At 48.1% G+C, this 17,503-nt stretch overlaps 2 protein-coding genes across 4 annotated transcripts in view; one reads left to right on the forward strand and one right to left on the reverse strand.

Moving 5' to 3' along the window:
* The first annotated feature begins 8 nt into the window (after window positions 1-8).
* On the forward strand, window positions 9-11,863 carry RFC5 (replication factor C subunit 5). Its single transcript, XM_043557713.1, has 11 exons — window positions 9-216; window positions 2,023-2,087; window positions 2,357-2,493; window positions 3,645-3,724; window positions 4,823-4,896; window positions 6,431-6,590; window positions 7,379-7,460; window positions 7,852-7,981; window positions 8,748-8,825; window positions 9,867-9,921; window positions 10,982-11,863. Exons 1-11 carry the CDS (start codon window positions 152-154, stop codon window positions 11,076-11,078), a joined length of 1,023 nt encoding a protein of 340 aa, XP_043413648.1. The 5' UTR covers window positions 9-151; the 3' UTR covers window positions 11,079-11,863.
* WSB2 (WD repeat and SOCS box containing 2) overlaps window positions 10,742-17,503 on the reverse strand; it is a 24,527-nt gene continuing 17,765 nt past the window's right edge. For all 3 annotated transcript variants that reach the window (XM_043557710.1, XM_043557711.1, XM_043557709.1), the window contains 5 exons: window positions 16,840-16,940; window positions 15,483-15,655; window positions 14,627-14,737; window positions 14,396-14,503; window positions 10,742-13,732 (listed from right to left, as the gene is read on the reverse strand). In XM_043557710.1, coding sequence (XP_043413645.1) covers window positions 13,570-13,732; window positions 14,396-14,503; window positions 14,627-14,737; window positions 15,483-15,655; window positions 16,840-16,940 — 656 coding nt within the window. In that variant the 3' untranslated portion in view covers window positions 10,742-13,569. The remainder of the gene's footprint in view (window positions 13,733-14,395; window positions 14,504-14,626; window positions 14,738-15,482; window positions 15,656-16,839; window positions 16,941-17,503) is intronic.

The following is a 17,503-nucleotide window of genomic DNA, read 5'->3' on the forward strand; positions in this document are numbered from 1 at the left end:
GTCGGAAGCTGGCGGCTAAATCTCGCGAGAGTTGCTTTTGCGCGCGAACTCTAAGTGCCAGGGTCCCGGGGTCCGCTTGTGGCTAGTGGCTGTTCAGGCCCCCGGAGGACGCGACGACTCCAGCGGACCCGGACACCTTCTTCACCCCGCCATGGAGACCTCAGCGAAGAAGGAGCAGCAGCAGCCCGCGGAGGCCAAGATCAGAAACCTGCCCTGGTAGGAGGAGGCCCGGCTGCCGCGGGGAAGGGGATCGGTGGCCTGGGTGGTCAAGTGGAGCGGCCGCAGCCCGACTTCGCTCCACCGCCCCCGACCTGCAGCCGAACGGAGCCCCAGAAGTTCGCCTTGGCATCCGCAACTCCCCGGTCCCCTCCGTTCTTTTAGGACTTTTGTCATGTCTTCCGCTGCCCTAATCCCACCGCCCCCATCCCTTTTAGGCGGTGGGTGACAGCGTAGCGGTTCAGTCCCTTCCGACTTTGCATCGGCTTCCGTGCCAAAATGCCCTCTACTCTTGCGTAATCTTCAGTGCAGTTATTGTTCAAATTCTAAACTGAAATAATGATGATGATAACGCTCCCTAGTTAAGTGGTATTTAAATGGCTTCCTGTTAGATCACCAAGGACCCTGTTAGATGTTTGATCTTTACAAGGACCCTAGGAGGTACGTGCTGTTATTATTCCAGTTGTAATACTGCAAGGTTAAATGACTTGCCTAAGGTCCAGAGCTTGAAAATAGGTTTGGATTTGAACCCAGGTGAATTCAGAGCTTGCACTCCAAACCGTCTTACTTTCACACCTGCATCTGAATGATGGTTTAGAAACTGATAGGATTTGGCTTGATTTCGGAAAGCTCCAAGTCGGTCTTGTCTAGTAAGGAGTTCAGTTTGTTTCTATCGTGGAAAAAACACACAACATACAGTGTGCAGTTGTGAACATTTTAAAGTGTATAGTTCAGTGACATTAAGTACACTGAGGATGTCGTGCTACCATCTCACTGCCTGGTTCCAAAACTTTTCATCACCCCAAATGGAAACTCCATACCTGTTGGCAGTGACTCCCCCATTACCACCCCATCCCCTTGCACCCCTGGCAGCCACTGATCCACTTTCTCTCTCTGAATTTGCTTATTGTGGATATTCATATAAGTAGAATCAATCTGTGGCCTTTTGTGACTGGCTGCTTTCACTTAGCATCATGTTTTCAAGGTTCATCCATGTTGTCGCAGGTATCAGTGCATCAGTCGTTTTTATGGCTGAATAGCCTTCCCTTGTATGGATAGACCGCCATTTATCTATCCATTCATCTTTTTTTAAATTTTTTTTAATTTTTTTTAAAAATTTTTTTTTTTTCCAACGTTTATTTATTTTTGGGACAGAGAGAGACAGAGCATGAACGGGGGAGGGGCAGAGAGAGAGGGAGACACAGAATCGGAAACAGGCTCCAGGCTCTGAGCCATCAGCCCAGAGCCTGACGCGGGGCTCGAACTCCCGGACCGCGAGATCGTGACCTGGCTGAAGTCGGACGCTCAACCGACTGCGCCACCCAGGCGCCCCTATCCATTCATCTTTGATGTGTATTTGGGAACGAGTTCAGTTTTTAATTTACTTTGAAATGATAGGTGCCCATCCAGGTTGAGATTATTTATAGGCAGACAGCTGGAGAGGGGAAATCAGAGCAGGGTTTATCAACCTCAGCACTATTGGTATTTTGGGCTAGATATTTGGTGGGTGTGCGCATGGTGACTATCCTGTGCATCGTAGGATGTTTAGTGACATCCCTGGGGCCTGTCCATTGGAGGCCCGTAGCACCTTCTATGCAGTTGTGACAACTGAAAATGTCTCCAGATATCACCGAGTGTTTCCTGGAGGACAAAATTGCCCCTGGTTGAGAACCAGGGGTCTGTATTCAAACTTAAAGGATTTTGCTTCTCTTCCTCTTTTTGTTAGGATATGAAAGGATTCTTTTGCACGTAACAGCATGTCCTTGCATTTGTATATGTTATAATCCATGCTAAATTGTATTTCAGGGTTGAAAAATACCGGCCACAGACACTGAATGATCTGATTTCTCATCAGGACATTTTGAGTACCAGTAAGCATCCATGTGTCATTTGCTGTTAGTCTGGTTGGAGGACCTGTATGAATTTCTTGGTGATGTCTCTGCTGAGTAATAACCTTGAAAGATCTGATTGAGCTTTATGGAATGTTGCTCTAAGAGCTGAGTCCTTCCCATTTTTCATTCCTGCATCTGCCTCTGAGTTGGATGTGAGGTTGATGTGCATTCAGCCCAACTCAAGGGCCCACAGCGAATGAGGCAACTCCCGGAAACTGATGGGGTCTCTCTTTCCTCCCAATCCTCAGTTCAGAAATTTATTAGCGAAGACCGACTGCCGCACCTGCTTCTCTATGGTCCTCCAGGGACAGGAAAGACCTCTACCATCCTAGCCTGTGCTAAACAGCTGTACAAAGATAAGGAATTTGGCTCCATGGTCTTGGAGGTAAATAGGATTATTCTTAGTCTACAAAGGAGAGTCTCTTAGATTTGTTGTTTGTTTTTCTCTTAGATTTGTTTTACTTTACAAGTAAGTTGCTTTGCTGGACATAAAATATTTCGAGTCACTTTTCCTGGAATTGATGTTTCGGTCTGGATTGGCATTAGATAGGGGCAGCTGTAGGGCTAGATAAATATCTCTGCCGTTGCCAACTTCTACTCAAACACTCAGTGGTCACTCAGGGAGTGGTCGCTCAGTAGCTTGCTGTCCAGATTTGTTCTTCATGTTGTTCCACCCTGTTCTTGCCCTGGAAGGCCAAGCTATATTGACTGCAGGCTGCCTGGTCCTCGGGCTCCTGGTTAGGTTTGGCTGATAGGGGTCCTGGCTGGAGTCAGAGGAGAACGATGCCTGGTTCTGCCCTGGGGGCCACCACAGGCTGACAGCATCCTGAACCACAGAGCAAGTCACACTGCCTTCTCCAGATGCCAACACCACTCCCCAACTCATTTCTGAGGACCTGGGGCTGGTAACGGGCCCCGATAGTCCCAGAGAGATTGCGTAGCTCTCGTGGTTTCCCCACACCCCACCGATACCTTTTAAAATCTCTCTTCACGGAATTCTCTTCAAACCACTGAGTTCTGAGTCTGCCATCTGTCTGCTGCTGAGATTTGACTGATAGACTTAGATCACAGAATTCTAAATATTGTCTATTCCCAAAAAAAGTGTTTAACTTTTTTTGTTGTCAGAGATCTTAGAACCTTGCTGCCACCAGTGTTCTTAATTCCATGCATTAAAGACTTGGTAACTTTGGGGTTGCTCTGGATTGCGGTAGCTAAAACTGAACACGATTCTGCTCATGCCAGAGGTGGTCACTGTGACCAGGCCAATTAGTTATTCCTCCAGAGTATGTCGGTGATTGTCCTCAAAAGGGGGAGGAAACACAGTTGTTGGCCTTTCAGAATGTAATGTACCAATCTAGTGAGTTGTGAGTTTTAAATACAATTGTGATCTTGGTTTCTTAATAGTGTTTATCTCTTAGCTGTTGTTAGACCTAGAGACCTAGCTTGCCGAGCTGGACTGATGAAAAGATAAATTAATTCATAGATAATTCACCAACATGCGTCTAATTTATTTCGGCTTCTCTCTTCCACATTCAGCTGAATGCTTCAGACGACCGAGGAATAGATATCGTTCGGGGACCAATCCTGAGCTTTGCCAGCACAAGGACAATATTTAAGTAAGAATTATTTGTGTAATTTCTCTCCCTAGAGGTTTTGATCAGTGAGATGACAGAGCTTAATGTTTTAAATCCTCCCCCTCTGCCAGTCTATAAAGGTACACAATACCTTTGTCAAAAGTAGCCATTAAAAAGAGATAAAGTACAAGGATGGTGGTAAGATATAATGCAAATGTGAAAATAAAACATCATCTCAGAACTTGCTATATTAGCAAGTTCCTTGGGGAAGCGTTAACTTTGTTTTAGTAGTTAACTGAAGACCGATTACATCCTAGGACCAGGTGAGCTAGTTCGAATTTATTATTATTTTTTTATTTAATTTATTTCTTTTTGAGAGAGAGAGGACAAGCAGGGGAGGGTCAGAGAGAGAGGGGGAGACACAGAATCCGAAGCAGGCTCCAGGCTCCGAGCTGTCAGCACAGAGCCCGACGCGGGGCTTGAACTCACGAACCGTGAGATCATGACCTGAGCCAAAGTCAGATGCTTACCCGACTAAGCCACCCAGGTGCCCCTAAGCTAGTTTGAATTTAAACAAAAATAAATTGTGATGAGGATGGATAAAAAGGGAAAGGTGAAGGCAGGCAGGAGTGGAGGTGGTGGAAAAAAGCAAGGCCAGAGCAACAGGACACGGAGTGGAGACAAAGGTGAAGGTGCCAGAGGCAGCAGCGTAACAAAAAATGCAAAAGTCAGACCTCAGTTCCCTTTAAGAGTTGAAAGAGTGATGGGCATGTCCTCTGCACAGCCACACTTGTTTGCTTCACTCAGAGGTCAAGGAGGAGTGGACTCTCTGAGGCCCGGCCCGATGGCACAAATGTGAACATGTAGGTGTCGGCCTGGAGATTGAAGGGAGATTAAAGACATCTTCGGGGGCGCCTGGGTGGTTCTGTTGGTTGAGCGTCTGATTCTTCATTTTTGCTCAGATCGTGATCCCAGAGTCGTGGGGTCGAGCCCCGTGTCGGGCTCAGTGCCGAGTGTGGAGCCTGCCTGGGATTCTCTCTCTCCCTCCACCCCCTCCTCCACTTGCACAGGTGCACACAGTCTCTGTCTAAAATAAAACAATAATAATAAATCTTCATATGGTACCATTTGTTTTCCTAGGAAAGGCTTCAAACTAGTGATCTTGGATGAAGCTGACGCCATGACTCAAGACGCCCAGAACGCCTTGAGGAGAGGTAGGAAGACCTGTCGGGTATAGTGTGTTGGCTCATGAGTGCATTAGAAGGAGAATTAGGCACTTTGGACATGAGATAATGACATGGGCTGTTGACAATTTTTGTTCTTCTTCTGGCCCAGAGAAATCGGTTTCCCTTTCTCTGTGTATCCCACCCGACGGTCTAGAACAAAAATCTCCCTGTATTGGGGGTTTCCCCTTGCAGCAGCTTAAAGGGAGAAGCCCTGTTGGGACTTTCAAGTCCGACCAGACACAGGTGTTGCATCCTCCTTTTCCACTGGGTTCATTTTGGGGCTGAGAATTTGCATTCTTTGATGAGGAGAGGGGGTACGGAACGTCTTGTAGTCCTCAGCTGCTAGGTAGACCTTTCTGCTCTCAATACCCCGAGATACACAGTAGCCAAGAAAATAATACTGGAAATGTTGTCGCACTCAGAAAGCTGACGTGACTTCTCTATTTGCCAAGGGAATGATTTGGCAGGGAAGGAGAGTATCACGCTAGTTGTCTGTCTTAAGGGGCCTGGTGCAGTTGATTTCTCTGAAAGGACATTGGTAATCTCTGGCATTAAGATTCTGAGGTAACTGGGGCACCTGGATGGCTCAGTCTGTTGAGTGTCTGGCTTCGGCTCAGGTCATGATCTCCCGGTTCGTGGGTTCGAGCCCCACATCAGGCTCTGTGTTGACTGTTTGCTCAGAGCCTGGAGGCTGCTTCAGATTCTGTGTCTCCTTCCCTCTCTGCCCTTCCCCTTCTCCCTCTCTGTCTCACTCTGTCTCTCAAAAATAAATAAATGTAAAAAAAAAAAAGATTCTGAGGTAACCAACTAGGAGAGAAGAACAATCTTTTGGAGTTCTGGGGGAGAAGGAGTGGATTGCAGCCCATGTTTGGGAGGAGGAGGAGGACAGTTAGCGTATCTTCTGATCTTAAAAGCCTTGGCAGCCTTTCTTCAGCATTTGCTCCGTGGAATGGCTGTCAGTCTGGGCAGATCCCCATGCGAGAGCACTGGGAAACTGCAGAGTGAAACTGGTGTTTCATAAGCTTCTCTGAATTCATCACTCTCTCGAATGCTCTAAGGCTTCGAGACAAAGTGCACCGGACAGTCCACACGGAGGTACCCCCGGCCCCGCCATGAGAAGGTGGGGCATCACCAACCTGCCATGGAATTTTATGCAAAAGGACAGGGGTGCTCTGGAGGGGGATGGCAGGGGCAGGAGTGCTGGGGAGGGGGATGGCAGGGGCAGGGTGCTATGGAGGGCGATGGTAGGGGTGCCAGAATCAGGGCAAGTCATTAAAAAGGAAGCATTTTATAAAATCCTGTAGAGATGACCGGTTCACCAGCTTTTGGCCAGAGAGTGGCCGGTGCCCCCATCCTGACCTCCGCAGGGACCGCCTCTCTTGTTACAGTAGCATCCCCTCCATGCTTGCAATCTGCACCTCTTGTTTTCTTTACCCTTCACGTGACCATGGAAGGGTTCAGGGTTTCCAGGTCTTTTGAAGAATCCGAATGGACACGAGGTTGTTTTCTTTTTCCTTGCCAGTGATTGAGAAATTTACCGAAAATACCCGCTTTTGCCTCATCTGTAACTATCTGTCAAAGATCATCCCCGCCTTGCAGTCCCGCTGTACGAGGTTCCGATTCGGTCCTCTGACTCCTGAACTCATGGTTCCCCGCCTGGAACATGTTGTAGAAGAAGAGAAGTAAGTACATCGGAAAGCAGGGAATGTGAGGGCCCTGGGGCCTGAGCAGCGTAGGCCGGGTTCTGGGATGGCTGGCCGGTTGACATTTACAGGTGATCATGTGTGTAGACAACGAAGTAGGGTGCCGGGCACAGAGGAAGCATCGGGCTGTCAGCTGTCGTCATCCTCTCTGGTGTCTCCTGGACTTTCTTCGTAAACGGCACTTGGTTCTTCTCCTGATTCCATCCTCCTCCCCCGTGGAAGCTGTCCCGATTTCCTCCTACTCTCCTTTTGTCATTGGAGACTGCATGCTGCCAGGTCCCTTCTGCTAAGATGCCTCTAGCCTTTTCTGACTAGAAGGGAAGGTACCGAGACTTTGCCTTCTGTAGAATCAATAGGTTGCCAAGTAGCCAACCCCAGCTGCTGCCTGTTGAAGGGGGTGCTCTGGCTTCGTGCTCCGGGCCTCGCCGGTGCTCTTTCCTCTCAGAACAGAACTCAAAGCCCGTCGCTCAGCATGGCGATGCCTGGTCCTAAATAAGGGTCTTTCTAGACTGAGTGGGCTGTGACTGCTAATGCGAAGCCCACACTCCTTAAAACCAGAGTGAATTCTCCTATAGATCTCCTATAAATGCGAAGCCCACACTCCTTAAAACCAGAGTGATCTCCTATAGATCAGGAGAGTTCTGCTCCCTCCGTCCTTCCCTTTCTTTCGTTACTTCAAAGCCTTAATCATTCCAGGCCATCTCGTTCCCTTGGTGAACGCTCGCGCTCTCCAGGCCCCTGAGGTCCTCCTGCCTCTCTCCTTTCAGGGTGGACATAAGTGAGGATGGGATGAAAGCACTTGTGACTCTTTCCAGCGGAGATATGCGAAGGGCTCTGAACATTCTGCAGGTATGGTACTACTCCTAGCAAATCTTTAGGCACTGCTTTGGAATAGTTTCTCAAGAAAGAAGCAGCAGCACAGCCAACCTAGAAATTCAGAAATCCACACCTGGTAAGATCTCCGTCTCACAACGTACCAAAGATTTCCCCCTAACCTTTGTGTTTTGAAAAATTGCAAGAATAATTTGCTGGAGACAAGGGAAAGCTAGGGAAGGACACTGCAGCTGTAACACCACAGTGGCATCTTCTCACGAGGCCAGGTCTTCCCAGGGTACACCGTGCGGGGTTCGAGCTGCCCTGCACCCACATAACATTACTGCCTACCTGTATCGCTGCCTCCGGTGTCCTCCTGACCCGCCGCGGTGACGGCCACCGTGATTCTTCCCCTCTATCCGCACAGAGCACCAATATGGCCTTTGGGAAGGTGACAGAGGAGACCGTCTACACCTGCACTGGGCACCCACTCAAGTCAGACATCGCCAACATTCTGGACTGGATGTTGAATCAAGACTTCACGACAGCCTACAGAAGTATCCTTTCTCACGTCCTGCCGATGGCGCATTAGGTACCTCAGGCCAGAACTTGGCCCAGGAGCCCAGGCTGCAGCCGGTGTCTACACCCTACTGGCAAAAGGCAGTTGGCTGTGTATGTATCTGGTCAGCTTTCGGTGGGAACAACAGGTCTCTGGGTGGAGTGGCTCCCTGCCTTTAAAGCCCTTCCTCCTGAAGGGCTCTGACCTGGGTATGGCTTGAAGCCACTTTCCTCACGGATGAGAGAAGCAGTTAGACTTTGGGGTGGCAGATGTGATCATTTTCAAGTGGCCACTGTTATTCTCATTTTGTGGTGAAATGGAAAGCTAGGGGTAGCCTTTTATTTAGCTCTGTTCTCTACGAGACAGAAGGAAGCTCTTGTTGAAGATAAAAACAATTTTTTAGAAGGGGGGAGTGGCATCTGGGTGGCTCAGTCGCTGGAGCGTCTGACTCTTGATTTCGGTTCAGGTCATGACTCCAGGGTCATGGGATCAAGCCCGTGTCAGGCCCTGAGCTGAGCAGGTGGCCTGCTTGGGATTCTCTCTCCGTCTCCTTCTGCCCTTCTCCCTTACACACTCTCACTCTACAATAAAATAAAGATAAGAATTGGGGTCCAACGCATGCAGGTTCAAATCGAAAGAAACAGCCGTGTCAGGATTAAAAACCCTACTTCCCAAAGTCACTCTGACCAGAGTCTGGCTTCAAAATTGTGTGCAGCGGGTTTCTCCTGGAATTTGTGCCTTTTGCCGTAACCATTCCTCTCTAGATATTACAGAGTTGAAAACACTGAAGGGGTTGGCGTTACAGGACATCCTGACAGAGATACACTTGTTTGTGCACAGAGGTAAGTCAGGCTCTTCCTAGCTGAGAAGCTGAGGGGGAGGCGTGTGGCGGGCTTTAAGGGTGGTGGGGAGGGAACATGAGGCTCCACTTTGGAAGCGAAGAAACAGGAATGAAGTATGAACCTGACCCCTCAGTTTTAGTTTTGTCTTGTTGCTATTTGAAACTTTGTTCCCCAGCTACTCTCTCAACCTCTAAAACTGCTGGGGAAAGAAACTCCTGAGGGCCAACTTTCATTCCTCCAAGGGTTTGTACTTTATAGCAGCAAATAGTATGCTGTAATTCACGCTGTCATTTCTAAGGGTATCTTCCCCCAAAAGGAGAGGAGGAGGAACATCTGTCTTCAGTGTAAACCAAAGCAGTCTGAAGCGAACCACGTGAAGTTCCACACTTGGTCGTAACTTCTGTACAGAGAAGTGGTTCTCCTCCTTGGCAGTGTATAGGAAGCCCCCCAGACCAATTCAGTTGGCCTTTTGGAGGGAACTGGGCATCAGGATTTTCTCAGGCGCTCCAGGCGATCTGCTGTGTGGCCTTTTCGGGCAAACCCATCCTTCGGAGACAGCCAGCTACAGACACTCGTCCTGCCGGTCCGCCATCGTCCTGCCGGGGCCTCTCCAGGCCCTCACCGGGCCAACCGGCACGACCGCTGCCCGAGAACATGGTCCACTCAAGCCCAGCTCTGCACTTTGTGGGAAATGAGTGTGAATAGACGTTTAAAATTCAGTTGATTACATTTGTTTGTAAAACTGGGACAGCAAGTGAGAACTGGGCTTTCCAGTTCCCTTCTAGAGCTGCCCCCTTGCTAAAGCAGTGCTGCTGATCTTGTGTCCTTGTGACCACTTTGGAACCTGCTCACAAAATGGGTAAAAACTGAAAACCTGTAGTGTTCACTTCTTCAGAAGTGCGGTCCCTGGTGATCTGAGGCCTCCAGACAAGTTTAGTGTCACCTGATGTTTAAATTCCTAATCATGGTGTGATTTTTTTTTTTTTTTTTGGTAGCAGCGAGTGGCAGACCTCACTCAGTTGATTTTGTTTTTTCCCCCAGTTGACTTTCCATCTTCGGTTCGAGTACATTTATTGACCAAAATGGCAGACATTGAGTGAGTATTTCCCAATTTTCTTTTCCTTTTTTTACCCTGCAGTGTTTTTTTTCCCTCCTACCTGCGTGGTTGCAATTTTGTCTACATCATTCATAAATGGCACAATCTCGTTTGTGGTGAGATCGCTGAAAGAAACATGGGGAAGGGCATGATTTGCGTATCTAAAGAACATATGAATAAACATGAGGACAGGTTCAGCTCAGTTACATATTTGAGATAAAGGCTTCTCCTTAGGCCTCAGAGGCCTGGTCCACGTCGGTTCTAGAAATGCTGTTATTTGGAAGGCCTGCTTTGGTTCCGACATCCAGGTCACTTGGGGACAAGCAGCTATCCAGCTGTTATTAAAGCATTTTGGCATAGCAAAGCATATTGGGGGGAAAAGTAAACATAAACTCAATTTTCCACTTTGCCTGGCTCCATAAACACAGTTATTAGCCCCCAGTGAAGCTGGCAGCTATCATTTAAGTAGACAAAAGCATTGGGTTCAAAACAGAGGCCAACACAGGGCCAGCTCTAATTTGCTATCTCTGGCTTTCCACATGCGCACTTTAGGTCCCTTAGCCCCACGCTGTGAATGTCGTGATTTTGCCTTTGCTGGCTGGGCGCCTGAAAGGTGGCAAGACAGACTACCGGTGTCCTGCTTTACCTTTTACTAGAGCACAGAACCGCAGTCAGCCATACTTCCCAGTGAATTAAGAGGAAGGGAATCTGAATGATAATTTCTCTCAATTCATTTTGCGAGTGAAGAAGTAATCCTTAGTCATGTAAATTCTGCACACCCCTGTACAGCTAGAACAAAGTTAAGTTCAGGACGCTGCCATTGACAACTAACAATTTTTTTATTTAACTTTTCCTCACCAGTTTGGATCGAATTATAAATGAGTGTTCAGGGCAGAGAAGAAAATGTTAGGGGACACATTCAAGAGGACTGTTCACGATGAAGTTTTACTGCCTCCTTTCCTCCTTCAGCAGATGTTCCGTCTTTGATCTCTACTGTTCTCTTGTCAAAAGGTAGCTGTCTGTGATATTCTCTATTCTTACCTTGTTTGATTTCTTTTAGGTACAGACTTTCTGTTGGCACCAACGAGAAGATTCAGCTAAGTTCCCTCATAGCCGCTTTCCAGGTCACCAGGGACCTGATCGTCACAGAGGCCTAAATGCTGAGGACCGTTCGCCACCATTCGCGGGCCCCACAGTGACTGGAGAAGAGGGGACTCTGTCACGGGATGAACTGCTGTGCGGGCTGGGGGATGAAGCCACAGTCACCCCAAGTTTTGGAAAACTGTTCCAGACACGGGTGGGCAAAGGTTTAAAAAGTACCATGTTTGTGTTTGGAGCAGGTATATAGCAAACAGTTTTAATATACAGCTCTCTTATTGCACTGCCCATTTGTTTTACAGGAAAAAAGAGTAAAATGCTTTCTTTTAGCCTTAAGGCTTTTTACCATTCAGTTGCTTAGATGGCAGGAAACTGGCCTACCCCATTTTGGTCTAGAACAAAAGGCTTCCAAATCTCATGTGGTACCAGTGTCTTCGATTACTCAAGGTAAACTGAACATCTCCAGAATCAAGTGTGTAAATCTAATCTGTGGCACCATCTCCATATCTACTTTATAAAGGTGTTAATGAAGACAAAAATAGGTGTTAATGGATTTCTGGCCCATTAACCTGAGGCACAGGGCCTCAGGTTCCCTTACTTGAAAAGTGTCTATTTCTCCTCTTAAAGTAGGTTCCTAACTGCGGTGTGGACAGTGAAGAGTCACTTTGTGCCCGTGGGGGCCAGGCCTAGGACTCCCTCCTTAATGCAAGGAGGGCAGGCAAGCGTGGGCCGGACTCGAAGCCGCAAGGACGAGGCCCTGTGCAGTGTGGCAGTTTATTTTAGAGCAAACAGGCTGCATTTATGATAGTGTTCTTCTCAATAAAAATAAAGCAGCTTGCGTGTTGGCTGTGTTACGAGTGACTCCTTCGCCGATTATAAACACGCGGTCATTCAACTTGAATCTATGTGAAAAGCCTCCCCCATCTCTGGTATCACAGAATAAGCTCTCCTCGGAGGCTATTCTTTACAAAGGTGTCAGGTTCTTATACTATTCAAAAGGGAGAAGTTGGTTACTTCCATCATTCGCGTTCAACCCACTCCCCGAGGACACCAAGCAAAGTTTGCAGCTGATGGCAAAGTGGGGCCTCGGGGAAGCCGCCCAGAGCCTCTCAGACTACGCTGTGACATTTCAAGATAACCACAAAATTGAAAATTGGCCCCAGCCATTCCCCGCTGTCCTGCTGTACTCACTTGGTTTGAGAGGTGGTATTTTTTTCTTAGTGGAAAAAATGAAACGGTGAGCCAAAAGCTTTTTAACTTTCCCTTCGATGGAAGCCTCTCATCTTGAAAAGAAATGTTTTTCTTCGGCAACAAAGGTGGTGGGGGGACTCTCGTACTTTTGCAACAAGTTTTATAATGTTACACTGGCCTCCAAAAAGCACCTAGTAAGAAAGCCAAAGGATAAGGTGTTGTGTTTCTTTTAAAATAATTTAAAATATATTAAATTTTCCAAAGGCAGATTTCATTGGAATGAGGTGTCTTGATCAGATAATGACACGCCACTGAAGGAAGGAGAACAGTACTTTCAAGGAGCTATTTCTGTGAAGGGGTGGAGGTGACACCAGCTGAGGAGTCCGATGAGGTGACGCAGCAGAGGAAGACCGCGTACACGAGAATCAGCCGAAGGGGCGGCCACACCAATTCTCTACACAATCAAGAAGAGACATCTTCACAACTGGTCGGCTTAACAACTATGGTTTTTAGATACCGTGGAGGGAAACACAGTTGTACCTTAACATCTGCTGAGAAAATACAAATAAATATGCTACAAATGGCAAACACCCGCCAACGCGGTGGCCATCTGAACAGTCATGCAGTTTAGGGGGACATCTGTGTGGGACCGGACATACACATCTGTCATCGCCTGCACATGCACACCACTGTTTATAAAAAAAAAAAAAAAAAAAAGCCATTTATAGTGTATCAGTCGGGAGCACGGCCTCTGAGTCAGCTGCAATTTAGTCAATACCTCACGGCACACGGCTCCATGAAAACTTTGTCCTGCATTTTGTCCTGCCGGTCAGAGGGGAGCCAGAGGAAGGACGGCACTTGCCAACATCAAAGCCACTCTGACACAGCAGGAGAGAACTTCAGAACAGTGTCACCACTGTGTGTGAAACACGACAACGCTTAAGTGCGGGGCAGAAGCCACGCTTGCCAGTCGAGGGACCCAACTCCGCCCCGACACAGAGGCTCCTGAGGCCTGCTGACCCTTCTTACCGAATCAACATGAGTAACTGCGCTTGAATCAAAACCATGACTTTAAAAGGTGTTGGGCACTGCCGTCTGTAAGTGGACTCAGGGTTTAAGGGAAGGCTCAGCTGTCGCGGAGCCGGAGTCCCCCTCTGTGGCTGACCTCCCCATGTCACGGAGAAAATCCCTGGTGACTAGTCCACTGGTATCTGGTTTCCCTACATTCTGTTCACAGTCCCAAAAAGAAATGATCTTCGGAGCCAAGACCTGATGACTGGCCCCTGGTTCCAGCTGCTCCCCTGCCAGGGAGGTTTATCCTGCTACCAAGAAAACAAGTATAAGACTATGGGGCGTGGCTTAAAAAGTCCTGTATGTGAGGAACTCTTTCATTTTCTTGGGGATCGGCAGTGCTAGCACTTGGTAGGTGGTTAGGAAACTTCGAAGGGCTTTCCGGCATAAGTGCTTCAGTGAGGACAGGACCCTCGGAGCTGTCCAGAACTGGACGTGGCCATCTCTTGTCCTGAAACAAAACAGAGACGGACGCTTTAAGGCCGACCTCAGAAATACATGTTTTCACTGTGACGGGTATTCACCTTCCTACTCTGACTTGCATCGGCAGGAGACACCCAGAGAGTGAACTGCAATGCTTAAGTGCAACCCTGATGGTTGGAATCGATGTGAAGGCTGTAATGCTGAATAATTAAGGCTGCGGGGAGGATTAGAAGAACTCAAGACGCCTTTGGTACCAAAGGTGAGCTACCGAAGGGGTCCCTTTGGTACCAAAGGGCTATCTGGGAGCACAGCCCTTCTAGATCACACTGTGAGTTCAAATGTAACGGAGGGAAGAGCGCCACCTCCTGAATTATGGACATTCCCTGTAAGGTGGTCTCTGCCCTAAATGGTTTCCCATATAAATTTCTGCATCATCTCAATGTCTGCTTCCTTGTGAACTTGGCCCATTAAGTGGCATGAATCACAGCTCTTTAATTACATTTAGATTGAACATTAAGAGTAAATGATAACCTGTATTGGCAGAATAGAATATTAGAATTTTGTGTCCTCTTGGATTTCTTTAAAGGCTTCACCGTAGGCAAGAAAATTCTAGAGGCTTTCTTCCCTTAAAAAGCTGCATAGTACACTCAGCAGAAACTGCTACCCATCTGTTCAGCTATCAGATACATACCCTGTGGCAATAACTCCACCATGTGGAAAAAATGTGCAGCAAAGACCATTGGTCATAGGAGCAAATGCGATTGGAGTTTTCAGTTCCAGGGCCCAGATCCTGAGGAGTCTGGATGGAGAGAGAAAAGACACATTTGCGCATCAGCAGACCTGAGGCCAGGCCAGAGGGTAATGCTACAATTACTCGCAGGGACTTGCTCCGAGGCCCCATACAGAGGTGTCTCTTCGTTACCTGTCATCCGCCACCGTGGCGAGGTACAAGCCTTCGGGAGAGAAGCACACGGACCTCAGGGAGCTAATGTGAACATCGCTGTCGTCCATGGGGGGGTCAAGCTGGGTGTGGCTGGGGAGAGAGGAACAGGATGACAGGCCTGGAGTGATGGGCCACTCTCCACCCTTCATCTTCTTTCCCAGGCAGGAGGCCAAAATGGTGCGACTAGGAAAGGCTCAAGACCCATCTTGTACCCCATCTGGAAAACCTCAGGATAAGCAGACTGGGGGGAAAAAGCACATTTCCTAAGGCTCCAGGTGCCTTGTGGAAGGGGCTGAAGGGTTAGTCGCGCTCCCTGTGCTGATTTCCTTATGCAAAGTAGGTCAGCCCTCACTTTAATACCACAGTACAAACTGAAAGCCTTTTTTAGGTTAAGATACATGATAATTATAGGACTGCCTATTATTTGCTTCAGAAAACAACAGAGACAAAGAGAAAAAGACCAAGTTTGTGAGAACATGAAAATTCATTTTGGAAATACCAGTTTCAGTAAGAAGACTGTTCTGAATTTGCTACTACAGTTATTAGTAAATGGAAAGAAAGAGTCATTTTGAGGTTTCGTTAACGCTGAATCCAGAGTACACACCGCCTCCTGTATCGGGAGCCCTGAAGCCCTCGGGTCTAATTTGAGAACGTAACTGACGGCGAGGTGCCCCTGCAAGCCAACGCCTGAGAAACACCGAACCCACTGTGCCTTTTACCCAGACTGTCCCCTCCCATGCCCTGGACTCTGCGAGGGACGTGCCTAACCCAAGGCAGCTTTCTCATCAGTCACCACCTCCGCCAAGAAAGTCCTAAGCAGGGAGTCCGTTCTTACTGGAGTGACCTCAGCCTCTCGCCAGTATAGGGGTCCCACATGATCACGTTGGTATCGTAAGAAGCCGTGACGAGCAAGGCGGAGTCAGGTGAGAAGTCACAAGAGACAACACTGCTTTGGTGGCCCTCTAGCTTCCGGATTAACGTGTAGGACCGCATGCTCCACAGAAAGACCTGTGGAAAGGAACAGGTGCCTGGTCAGGGGTGGCAGCAAACTGCTTAGAATGTGAACGGTGAGCGAGCGACACAGCGATGCCCACGTCAGGCCCCGTGACCAGGTGAAGCCAAGCTCTCCACTCCCGCTTTGTACAGCTCTTCCAGAACGCATCGTAAAGGTTTAAGTAAAGAAAGAGGTCTGAATTCTGGAGGCACTCAACCAACGTACACGTTCGAGGAGCTTACTGTAAGGGAGAATAAACCCAGCCAAGCTCAGGAAGACCACCAGCTAAATGTTCTCTGAGTTCTGCTTCTGAACCCTGTCTGCAAGATCACAGTATATGCTAATGCAGACCTAAGCCAAGAATTATCTTGTCCTTTCACTTAAAACCAAACAGCAGGGTCCGAGGTGAACGCCAGGGCTCCCAACAAAGCGATCGTACCCTGTCGAGCCATTTTACACCATGAGTTCACAGAATGGTGGAAATCTGCCCCACGATCGTGCGTACGTCTGACACAGTTCATCACTTTAAACCTTTAATCGTTAAAAACGGGATTTTATTTTCTTCCCTTTAAGAAAACTCGGTTTCACGTAGTTCCAAACCCCAAACGAATGATTAACCACCTGGGCTGTACCATATAGTGAACTCTTAACTTTTGGTTGATCATAGCAAATAGCTCAATACAGATCTAAACTTCAAACAAAACGTTCCCAAACTGTTCTTGGGTTTCTAATACTTTCTGAAATAACGGACAGGATTTCAGGACAAAGTTCCACACGTAACTGTCCATTCTGATTTGAAATGGCGTTCCCAATTCTGTAGATTCAAGTTAAATGGTTCAAAGGAAATTAGACCCATACATGGGCTGCAACTTTTAAATTCTTAAGACTCTGGGGAGGGTAAAGAAATTTAAAAAGCACACCTTTGCCATTTTGTGAAGGCAGACAGCCCTCATCCAGTGGTGAGAGCAACCACCCACTTCAAGCATCTCCTCTCTTCTGGTTTGTGTCAAAGTGCGTATCAGAAGAGAGGTGTGCAAGAGGAGGTCACGGCCCACAGCATGCCTTCTGTTGGGGCTGGTTTGCACGTGCCTCTTGAGGCACTGGGCCTACTTTCCCTCTCACGCGAGGCCCATTCAGACCTCCAGGTCTCGCGGAACTCAGGCAGCAGAGAAAATGGTACCCAACGTTTGAGACTTACCGACTTCTCTCCAGCTGCAGAGCACAGCATGCTGCAGTCCGGGGAGACAGAGCAGCAGTAAACCCACTGCAGGTGGCCCGATAACACCTGGATCTGTTTACCTGGCACAGAAAAGGAGCGAATGGTGAGCCAGTTCCCGAAACCACAAAGTCAGAAGACCGGAGAGCTGGTGGTCACCCACCTGCCCAGTACACCCATCTGGTTCTCTGTCAGCTGAGCCCAAAGGCCCACTTTTTTCACGCAGAGGAAGAAGACAGGATTTGTCATTAAACACTGAAACCGATTCATAAATATTCTGATCCCCAAGGAAATCACTACTTTCTGTTTCACCAAAACCCACCAGATCAATGGGAGAAAGGCTATATACATAGATCAGATCCGACAGATCCCTTTGACATGAGAGAACATTCTTTTTAGGTCCCTCAACCACCTCTAGAACTTTGAAGCATCCTCCCAAATTTGAGACTGTTTTATCTGTACTTCTGTCATTTACACTCTGTAATGGCTTCCCCCTCTCCTGCTCTCTCACCCTCCCCAGAGTGTCTGGATGAGCAACGGTGCAGAGTAATGAGGGCCACGTGCTCTGCTGTCAGGCGAACTTGGGTCTGAACCCTGACTCCACGGTTTCCTCAGCACATAAGGGCCACTTACATAACCTCCCCAG

This window comes from Prionailurus bengalensis, chromosome D3 (assembly GCF_016509475.1).
Source record: "Prionailurus bengalensis isolate Pbe53 chromosome D3, Fcat_Pben_1.1_paternal_pri, whole genome shotgun sequence".
NCBI classification, from domain to species: domain Eukaryota; kingdom Metazoa; phylum Chordata; class Mammalia; order Carnivora; family Felidae; genus Prionailurus; species Prionailurus bengalensis.

Coding starts and splice junctions, on each gene's coding strand:
- RFC5 (XM_043557713.1), top strand. CDS start 152: ATGGAGACCTCAGCGAAGAAGGAGCAGCAGCAGCCCGCGGAGGCCAAG. Junction 4,897..6,430: donor CCAGAACGCCTTGAGGAGAG/GTAGGAAGACCT, acceptor TTTCCTTGCCAG/TGATTGAGAAATTTACCGAA. Junction 8,826..9,866: donor ACACTTGTTTGTGCACAGAG/GTAAGTCAGGCT, acceptor TTTTTCCCCCAG/TTGACTTTCCATCTTCGGTT.